The sequence below is a fragment of the Teleopsis dalmanni genome, chromosome 2 (genome assembly GCF_002237135.1).
Source record: "Teleopsis dalmanni isolate 2A chromosome 2, ASM223713v2, whole genome shotgun sequence".
Taxonomy (NCBI): Eukaryota; Metazoa; Arthropoda; class Insecta; order Diptera; family Diopsidae; genus Teleopsis; species Teleopsis dalmanni.
Window position 1 is genome coordinate 51,115,400 of NC_051847.1, and position 11,605 is coordinate 51,127,004.

The following is an 11,605-nucleotide window of genomic DNA, read 5'->3' on the forward strand; positions in this document are numbered from 1 at the left end:
AGCAGATGATGAATAATACCACAGTGATTCCATTTATAAAAGCTAAATGTATACATTTTTTAGGAGATTGTAATTCCCAAAACAAAAATATGTTTTCATCAAGTATGTGTAGTAAGAGTGACAGAAAAACTTCGAAATGATAGAATAATATGGTTGAAGATGTTTTTCCGAAGATAAATATGTGAAACTATATACAATTCAGATGTTTGGGAATGCATTGTATTCAGGGTTTTAATATTAAAAATATGCACACTTGACAGAAAGTTAATCAGTTGTACAAAAAAATATTGGATTATTACTAACTATAATTGTAAATTTTGTATAAATTTCAAAAAGAATGTACAGTATAAGTTAAAATATTTTAATTTTTTCGATATATGATATGATTCATTTATTTCACTTATAATATTAAATTTAAAGTCAGTCATATTCAATCAAAAGCTTTACTGTACTTATATTATTAAATTTTGATATCACTTATAGTCCATTATAATTTTATTATTACTCAAAGTAATAAAATATGGGGTCTTGAGCATATTAAAATTAAAGTTTTGGTTTATTTGAGCAGTACTGTGAAACGTGTGTCACATGTCCACTTTTACAAAATTTGCAAAGAAATTAAAGCGGAAATTCGTTTGATATTAAAGTTGACAGCACCACTTATTCACTTAAAGTGCCTTATTGCATCAATATGTACTTTGCATATCTTTTCCTTGCTCCATACATCGCACGTTGTGGGTATAAAGTTTCAATAATTATGAATTTTTGCATGTACCAAGGGAACATCATAAATATTTTTCTTTGCGAAGAATGTGCGAAGTTAACGTAATTATTTTTTTTTTGTACATATAATATTCAGTTTTAGTTTTTTTTATTATTTTTATTTGTAATTAATTTTTCTTTTATTTTTTGTATAAGCGAAAAAGTTAAGAAATCTCCTTCACATGCCCTAAATTTTTATAGTTCTTTAGAATCATGAAACATATTTTTATTGTTTTTGAAGGATGCTTTATTTTACAGCAACGTTTCTCATATAATACTTTTTTTTGTTAAGGCACGTACTCCTTTTGAGATACGATTTAACTGACCTACATTATAGACTATTTATTTGTGGGAAATGGTAAGGTTAAGTTAAATTGACAATCCAGAGGTTGTATCAAATCTAAGGCAACGGGTGGTCCATTGTTTTATAATGTTATCTCTTCAATCTTAAAGTCGTTTGTATATAGTAAAAGCAGTGTAAAGTTTTTGAAGTTTTCAGAACTTCTGAGCTATTTGAATAACTACTATTGGTTGTGAGAAAATGATAACCACCAATTTAAATGTGGTTCGATCGCACTGTTCAGTTCTATAATTCAGTAATACAAGTTTTAGGTGCAACGATGAATTAGAACAGAGCACCCAAGGTCGATGGAAGGACCGCTACCTTTTTGATATTTGTGCGACACGGGCTTCAGACCATGTTCATATCACGATATTTGTTTTCTGGTATTTCCTCCAAGAAAACAGATATTGTGGAACAGTTATACCGCTGAACATTCAGTCCCCGGAGCCTCATTTGTGTAATACAGGGAACGCCATGGGAAGACGTTTGTGTAGAGAGGCTATTTGAGTCTCATGCACACACCTTGTTCTGTCCTCTAGTACTACAATATTATAATAAATAATAAATATTTTGCACACAACCCAAAATTATATACTTGATCTTTCACTTGCAATTAATGATACTTCTATAAGAAGTAATATAAATAAATTTGTCTGCACTTATGAATAATGAGAGTTTATTCCCATTAAGGAAAACGGATTTTAGCAAAATAAAATTCATTTGGGAAAATAAATAAAAGAACCGATTCTGTCGGAATATAAATGTTTCATCTTTCTAGGCGGATCGAAACTAAATGACAAGTTGGCCTTTTAAATCTTTTCGAAGCATGTTCAATTTAACATTCCTGACCATACTGGTCAGGACTGAATCATTTAACTTTCTAGAATAGCAATGCACTAAACAACATAATAGATATCGGAGAATGTCAATATATGAAAGTATGTTATTACTATATTTACTGCTGATGTACTACATAACTAGATATAACTACATGCACTTCTTATAAAAAAGATGTTTTAAGGTTTTAATGTCACTTAAGCAGCTTATAAACACGAAATTCTGATGGGAAATCAATGTAAGATGCGAAATAATTAAAATTTGACAATAGTTGAAGATTTTTATTTTTTATAAAATGACAAGGAATAAAATTTGTGACTGCCAAGAGTACTGACATTACTGCTATTTAAAAACAAAATAATTTTTTTAATATGCAACATTAAAGTAAAAGTCAAAACATTCATTTCGCAGCAAACTTAACATTTACTTACATACATATTTGTGCTTGCAAGCATATATACATACCACATCAGTACAAAAACAACAATTACTCCAGCAGAACTTCAAAATCATATGAAAAATGTTTGAATAGTGAAAAAAAATAAAAAAACCAGAACTAAAATAAGAGTTCCCTACGAATTTTAAAAAAAAAAAAAAAAAAATTCTTCTGGAATATCTCTTAAAAAATATGTCCAATGTAGTGTTCAAAATTTACAAATTGAAATGAAATGAAATGAAATTTAAAACCCCTCAACTTAATACTTTATAAATCAAAAATACTTCACTTGTTTTTATAATTTTTTTTTCAAGTCAACAATGTGAAAGGCATAGAATCTCAGATAATGTAATAAAAAAAGGTGGCAGCTTTAAGTGACCATTTTGTTGTGTGTGATTGTTATTGTAATATAAAATACAACAACTTAATATAAAAAATTTTAGTAAACATTAAGTAAATTATATATTTTTATTGTGACCATAAGAGCAATAATTGTAAGCATATTAAAGACTAACAATTGAACATTTTTTCTTTTAAGTACTTACAATTTTTTAAGTGGCAACATTGATCACGTTATATGTAGTAATTTATTTATGTACTGCATTTGGGCAGTGGATGAGTGTCAGAGTTCAATGAATGCCAATTAGATGCACAATCATGCAAGGAAACGATACTCTTGCAGTTGTGGGCACTATTGGTTATTCGCTTGCTCCATAGCAATGGGTAAACTGCAAAGCTGGTAAAAGCAATTGCTGCAAGCTGCAGTATCAGTGCAGCAGGCTGTATCAGAGCAGCAGAGTATCTGTTGCTGTTGTATCTGTAGCAGCATCAGAAACATCACAATACATTGTTGTTACAAGCAGCATTTCACCCGCAGACCTTTCACTTGATGTCGTAATAAATCTTTCCAAAATATTTTAGAGTTGCTGTTGCAGTTGTTCTTTTTTTGTTTGTGAGCTTGAGTTGTAGTTGGTCCAATGTTTTAGGAATGTTATGTTAAATAGTTAATTATAAAAGATTCCCTTCAATTAAATTAAGTCTATAATAAAATTTGGCATTTCACATTTTACATTAGACTACAACTGATGTTAGTCTTATGAGAAATTGTGTTAGAAATGAGGGCTACTAAATATACGGAGTGTTAGATATTTAATACTTCTACTATGCTGGCTTGAAATGGGCAGTATACTCGTAATTCAAAACCGCAGTTCAAATCAATTTAAATTTTTTATACATTTTTTAATAAAAATGGTAAAAATTTATGTTTTTTTTTTAAATCGAACAGTTTGGATCAGTTTAGATGGCGTTGTAATTATTATTATGGAGTATTTTTTTTTATTGTCATTTACATAGCTTTTTTGTTATATTGTGACATTATTTATGATCAAAATATAATTAATTTTATAATTAAATTTTATGATTATAAATTATTAAACAAAAAATGTTACTGGTTACTACTTGGGTGGGTATCTATCTGAGCTCAGTGTAGATAATAAAGCACTTGTTTATAAAACCATAATGAAACCTGTGTGGCCCAGTGTAGACAGCTAGTTACTTAAATATTGAAATTATACGAAGATATTAATTTTAAACTTTATGATTATTGCAAAGATACTTAGATTATACAAAGATATCAATTCAAAACTTTATGATTATTACTTCTGGCAACATGGTTTATTAGAAACTGGTAAAAATAAAAAGTTATTACTGTACTGTATTGAAAAAAGTTAAGACATACTGCAATCAAATACCATCAAAGGTCGGATAATCACATTAACCCATTTGCAGTAATTTTGCTTAACAAAAGTAATTAAATCAGAAGAATAAACAGTTACCATGTTACTATGCCTACCATAGAGAATACGAAATATTACTCTAATATTAGTCTTTATTTTCAGAAGAGTTCATGTTAACTGACCCCCTCGTTTATGCGATTTAACGCCTTTCGATTACTTTTTATGGGGCTATGTTAAGTCATTGATTTATGTCGATAAACCAACAACTCTTGAAACATTGGAAGCCAATGTTCATGCCACCATTGACGCCAGTGATGCTATATGGTCACATTTGTTGCAAAAACTAGTCAAAAATTGGATTGATCGAATAGACCATTTAGTTCGTAGTTTGGTCATATGCCGGATAACATATTCAGAAATGTGTTAATAAATGCCATGAAATTATCTACCAGATTATAATATAAAAAATTTCATTCCAACAACATTTCTACCTTGCATTATAAATTTAAGTTATCATGCAGTTAAAAAAACACCCGATATATTTCGACTTTAATGGAACTTAAAAGTTTTTGTTAAATATTGCAGTTTTAACCAAACTTACTTTGCAGTTTTGTAAGATTGATTAAATAAACTATTGTACAAAAATAGCAAAGATCAACATAAACTAAATTTGTTGAAGATAAATCACTTGAAAAGTTTTAGTGCAGATACTATACTTTCCCAAATTCCAAATTTCTGTAAATTTTGTTAAAGCACTTAACTTTAAAAATATTTTAGAAGCTATATGCATCAACAGTAAACTAAAAAAATGTCCTTTAACAAACAATATTCAATTTGTCTTTGGCTCCTTTGGGATTTTAGGATAATGCCACTACTACTACCCTGCTTCAACTATGTTCGAAGTACTGAATAAGTACAAATCGAAACCACTTCAGGTTCAAGTGCAATATCTGTGAGTGTGTTTTGTACAAATATTGTTTGTTGAGTACTTTGTCATTGACCGAGCAAAATGTTTGCATTACCTATGCGATGGCTGCATCTGAGACTTGAGCATGGTACATATACTCGTACAATGTGAAAGCATAAAGTGAAGCCAGAAGTTTCTAGTAAGAGACGTCTGTTGCCACTTTCATTGGTTCTTAGTGCACAAACTTTAAGGTACTTTTTTTTTTTTGTAAATATCTAAATGTTATCTGTGTAAGTGTTTAAGTTAAACATACACTTTTGCTTACAAGTAATAGTTTGTATACTGTATGATGTACCCTGGCATTGGAGTTGATGAAGGTATGTTAGGACAAATAAAGAACCTTACTAAAATGCTTCATTTAACGGTGGCTTTTGTTGTATTTGTGGAAGTTAGTTGTAGCTTCATTTCGTTATAGCTTCACGGAAGTCCCTATCACTATTTACACTTATGAGAATACACACTTTAAAAGTGTTCGTTAGACACCTCTACTGTTGGTTACTATAATTGCATAGTGTAAAATTGATAATTGAAGGAGTGAAAATTAAATTACTTTCCTTTATTGTATGGCAGTCGTATTCAAGTGTATAAATTGTATAAAAAAAATATATTGACATAACGCATTGATTGTCAAGACCATATGCATTTCAAAATAATAGGTTTTTGCAATCTTCAGGAATGCTAAAAAATTAATAAGAACGACGAGTGGAAATAAAAGCAATAGTATTCATTGTTTTTAGTTATTGAGATTTTTTTAAGTCATTAAAATCGTATTTGAAGAAAGGAATAAAGATGAGTTATTCTTTTTAGAATATGTTATGTTTAATTTAACATTTATAATAATATTGTTAATTTCGTTTTTATTTTTTATTTTGATGTAGTCCTCTGTATAAATACTGCCGGTGTTTCGAAGTTTGTTTGACTTCGCCCTCAGGGTGACGTATTATTATTATTGCGTTGTAATAAGGAATCTGTTTAGTCCTCTTTATATAAAAATGAACTATATAAAAACATAAACTAATAAACAATTTTTTATTTCATTCACATAAGCCTTTCAAAAAATTATATCAACTCTTTCGGACATTTCCGGTTTAACTTTACCATGAATAAATTACAATAATATTTATAAAAAGAATATATTGTATTACAAATAATAATATTTTAAATAAGTTGTAAAAATTAATGTTAACATGAGTAAAGAATAAGAGTTTGGCTTTATTTCGTATCTAGCTTTAAAGGCATAAATATAACTATGTTCTTGGAGAACTCAACCACATTTGAACTTTCGCGTTACCCACCAATCGTGTTAAGTTTTTTAACCTAAAATAGTTGTCATCCAATTTGAGATAATATGTTTAGAGTTTTACGAAATAATTGGCAGAAGTTCTTATTTTTTTTAATGAGAATCCAGTAAATGTTCAACATAAGGTTTATGTTGATATGATTGTCACCAGTTTATCTTAAAATCTCTTCAAATGATATGTTTGTATATTTTTTTGTAACCCGAAAACGAGTGATTTTCCTTTTTCAATTTTTTAACTTCAATCTGATTTTTAAGTTTTTATTTCTGTCTAATCTAAAATCCGTACCAGGTTGATTTTAGGTATATTTCCAATGGAGTGTGCAAATGAAAGTCATTTGCACTAACCTTTTTCAATACTAACCTTTACAAACGAAATTCTACAAAAAAACAATCATTCCATATATTATATATAAAAAACAATGCTAGCCAATGTATATCACATATTCCGTCTACAGATGTAATAGAACTATAAGATTAAACGTTTTGCAGCGTAATAACTGTATCAACTATTATTACCTTTTGGAAACCATCCGCAAAAAGTTATCTGAAACTTTTATTGTTGTAGTTGTGAATCAAAGCAACAAAATATACATAAAAATATTAAGCTTAGATTCAGAACTTACACAATAGGTGAACAATTCTAAACTTATAGTACACCTTGGAGCCAAAAGAGTTTGTAAAAAGTATTCTAGTCATTCTTAAACTCCTTAATAATGAAGATTTACCAATATCTTTTGAAATTAATTTTAAAATAATATTTCTGTGAATAAATTACTAGTATTCTGTATTGGGAGGGAATAAGTAACTTAAAGTGAGCTAGTATTATACATAATTCTACAAAAATATGGCTTTCCTATTCAAAATGCACTTTAAGAAACTATAAGATGTTGATAATAGACTGAATAATAAGGTGTCATATAAGTGGAATCTTCAACAGTTACTGGGTCTTCATAATTATCAGGTCGGGTCGTAACCGACTCATGGAATCTACTAGATTTACATCTAGGCTGCTGTCCATTAGTGGTTTAATAAATCTTTTTCTATATTTAGTATTGGAGAATTTATTTATAACATATCTATGTATTTGAAAATCATTTTTCCGCTCCGGGTCCACCATGTAGACTACTATTGATTTTTTGTCAATAAAAATAAAAACATTTTGTGAAATTAAAGTTATAGTACTTTTATTGTAATTAAAAATTGTTTAAATTGCTTAAAAGAAGGTTTTAAGTATTATCTCTATTTATTTATTTGTCTTTCTACATCTGAAATGAACTTAGTCTTTATATTTTCGTTTTAATAATATATTAGTTTGAAAAAATAATAATTTATTTTAAATTTAATAAATTACTATTCTTAATTATATACAATTTTTTTATTTTCATAGTGTAACGTACACTACTTGTTAAATAAAATATAATAATTCATTTCTTTTTTGTTTTCTCTCTGTATTATTTTAGGTTACAATCTACTTTTACTGACAAGGGAAAAATATATTAACTAGACTATTGATAAAAAAAATTCAGCATGTCTTTTATAAATCAGCGACCGCACAATCTGCTTCGATTTTTATATTATCCTTTAGCAACAATTTTCCTGATACAAATTGCACCGGCAAAGGCTGCAATTCATCCAGTATTAACACATCAGAATGGTTCCACTTCATTTGGTCAACTGGTTACGTCAAGCACACTAGTCTGGGTGACATATGATTCCAAAGACTCTAAGCAATTGCAACATGCTGTAGAAGGTGGTAAATATATAACCGAAGATGAACACTATCCAATCTATGTTTGTCGTGTTACAATCGATGGTGCGCCCACTAGCGGTCATACGGAAAAGATTATGCAAGCACATGTCTGTGTAGCTGCACATTATAAACACACGAAATATGAAAAGTTTGATGTATTGATCAATAAAGGTCATTTGGGAAAAATTGCCTGGAAACATTGGCGTAAATTTAATGCTGGTATACCCATCGGGGCTATAAGTATTGGTGAAGGCACATTCATTGCACGTCATCATGCACCACTACAACAAAATCATGCGGAGAGTTCAGCACAGTGGGGAGCTGATTACAATCTTGGACGTTTAGAAATGGTTGGTTTGGGTAAAATAAAAGTTGTGGAAAACGAAAGCGATAAGGATTACGAAGAAGGCGATGTTTTAGTAGAGACGGAACCATTCCGTTATGAATTAAGAGATATTAAATTGGATAAGATTCGTTTGGATATGACTGATAATATAACTGATTTAGGTATGTTAACTAATAAAGTCAAACAAATTATATATTATATTGAGTCATTACTATAAATTGTAAATTTTTACAGCTTCGAGTGTACTTGTTAACAATGGTGACAAATATAGTTTGGTGGAGACTGCTATGTCATATCAGTTTGATCATGTGCAAAATTGGGGTTTACATGAGGGTGTTGCTCGTGGTTTGCCAACAAAAATCTTTGAAAAAGATGTTAACGTGCCAGCTGAAATAAATTGGGGTCTGAAGCACATTGAAAAACGTTTCGAAACCAAATCTGTACACACAAATTTATTACCGGGTACAGCACTAAATGTGACATTACGTGGTAATTATGTACACTTAAGAGCACCGTATACAGCAAAATTATATGTCTTCTATCATGGTATTGAGGAGAGTGTATCACGTAAGATCTCATCTGAGGTTAGTTGCTTTTAATATATAATATGTATAACACAAAAAATATTATATTCATATTATTACGTATAGGTACAAAAATCATATTTGAAAGATGTTAAATTGGAATACAGTCCTATGTATTGGGAAAAGAATGGAACCATAGTACCAACCACTACGACTTCTACAACTTCAACAACAACACATGCTACTACAACAAGTACAGGCGAACCAGCACCGATGCATGAACCACCAGTAGTGCATGTTAAGGATATTGGTGAATCACATTCTGGTCCTGATTCACTTGAGAAGTCTTTACATGATTCACCCGATAGTAATGAAGTCTCGAATGAGGTACCAGAAAATATGAAACATCAAAAGCCAGCTTTAGCTGGTATTGGGGTTACTGACAAAAACTCAGCAACAGCTCTGCATATGCAGTGGAGTGCAACATTAATCATTCTGCTAATGACAATGATGTCGTCCATTATTTAGATTTATAATAAACAAATAGAATTCAATTAATGTTAAGTATCGGCATTAGTATTGAATTGAGCATTGAAATGAAAAGGATAATAAATAGAAAAAAACCAATAAGAAATTTTAGGGTAGCATTTAGTTATTTTTGTACCTGTTGTACCCGTTGTACCCGTCTAAGATAGAAAGTGAATTAAAATTGAAAATAAAAAGACAAAATATTGTGCAACTGATGAAGACAGTAAAATTATAGTGAATCGTTTTATAAAATTACAGATATTTGAGATACAGAAAGTTTTATAACAAAAAGAAATAGAAATTTATTCAAAAAAGTTGCAAAAAAAAAATATATATAATTTTTAGAATGGCAACACAAAACACTGCAAAACTAAAATAAAAATAAAATAATAAATTGAATTAAAAAAAAATAAATTGAGTAGATTAGAATCTCAAGCGCTTTAAAATAAGTTATTTTGCATTGAAAATATATATAAAATTATTTTTAATTCATTATTTTTTTTAAAGTTAGTTGTAAAAATATATTGATATAGTTAAAAATTTTGTCATATTTTCAAAAATTAAAATCTTGATTTCAAGTTAAATATAAAGTAAAAATATAAACGAAACGAAAATTAGTATAATAAAAAAAAAAATAAAATACCATAAACAAACACATAAGAAATAAAATAATACAAATAAACAAATAAATAAAAAACTAAAATGTAAAAATAATAAGCTTAATTATAATATGTTAAATTAATGCTTTATACATATATAGTTTTAATAAAAATTATATTTTAGAAAATATTGGCTGAGAAATCTAAGCTAATAAACTAAACTAAAAGAATAATTTTTTTTTTTTTGAATTTGCAGCTTAGTTATTGTAATTTAATTTTATTAATTTTTTTTGTTTAGATATAAGTGCACAAATGCTTATTTTATTACAACATTCATATATTTAATGAATAATATTAATTTATATTCGTAATGAAATTAATTAGCTCCAAAAAGCTTGTTTTTATGCAGAAAACATAAAATACTTTTGAATGATTTTAAATAAAGTTTATATAAAAAAATAATATCTTAATTTTATAATAACTAAGTTATCGAATTCTTTAAAAATTTATATTTATTTATAAAGAAGTAAATGCGTGTTGCTGTAATTGATTTATATAGTTATATATTCTTAATTTGATTATTATTATGAAAACTAATGATTAATTTTAAGATGAAAGACTCATATTTTGTAATATGTTTCAAAAATTTTGAAAAATGTCAATATTTATATATTTATGCTTTATTTTAGATAACATTCCAAATTTTATTTTGCAATTTTTATTTTATATTTATTAATAATCTTCTTTAATATATATGACACTCTAAGAATTAAAAATGAAATTGTAATATATAATAAAAACCAAACTTAGAAAAGGGAAGTCGCTATATAAAAGCGATTGTATATATTATCAAAGGCGTAGATCAGTAAAATTAAAATTAATTAACTAATATTGTTTAAAGTTAATTTATACACAAATATTTTATGTCACACTAACGAACTTTGTTTCTATTTAAAACAGAAATTATATAATATTTGTAAAATATACAAAAATAATTTAAAATTTAGCATTTTAAGTAAAATTTTAAAATTCTATTTGTAATTTTTATCTATATTTTTTTTTATTAATAAAAATTTTACTTTTAATTTTGTTGCAATTTTTGGTTTTATCAAACTAATATATATATATGCAGCTATATAAACATTTTCTTTTATTATTTATTTTGTTTTTATTTATTTTTTATTGATTTATTATATATACACTTATATATTTGCATATATTTAACTTTTGTTAAAAATTAAAATATATTTCCTTATTATCTCGAATATTTCACAAATATTTAATTTTATAAAAAAGACAAACTTTAATTATTATATATTCTGTACCATATTAAGTTAATCGTAAACATATATATATGTATTTCAAATTTGATTATTTTATAAATTTTATAAGTTTTGTTTATAAATTTATTTGAAAAAATATATACTTTATTTTCATGATACGAAGAAATTGGCTTTGTCTTTTAATATTTTGTAAT

At 27.3% G+C, this 11,605-nt stretch overlaps 1 protein-coding gene across 2 annotated transcripts in view; it reads left to right on the forward strand.

The window, feature by feature from the left end:
* Positions 1-9,829, forward strand: part of LOC119680476 (protein unzipped) — a 149,257-nt gene extending 139,428 nt beyond the window's left edge. Inside the window, exons 2-5 of one of the 2 annotated variants that reach the window (XM_038093297.1) lie at positions 7,602-7,604; positions 7,842-8,638; positions 8,712-9,061; positions 9,128-9,829. In XM_038093297.1, coding sequence (XP_037949225.1) covers positions 7,909-8,638; positions 8,712-9,061; positions 9,128-9,529 — 1,482 coding nt within the window. In that variant the 5' untranslated portion in view covers positions 7,602-7,604; positions 7,842-7,908 and the 3' untranslated portion in view covers positions 9,530-9,829. The remainder of the gene's footprint in view (positions 1-7,601; positions 7,605-7,841; positions 8,639-8,711; positions 9,062-9,127) is intronic. The other variant, XM_038093296.1, reaches the window with a different exon arrangement.
* Positions 9,830-11,605: the final 1,776 nt, after the last annotated feature.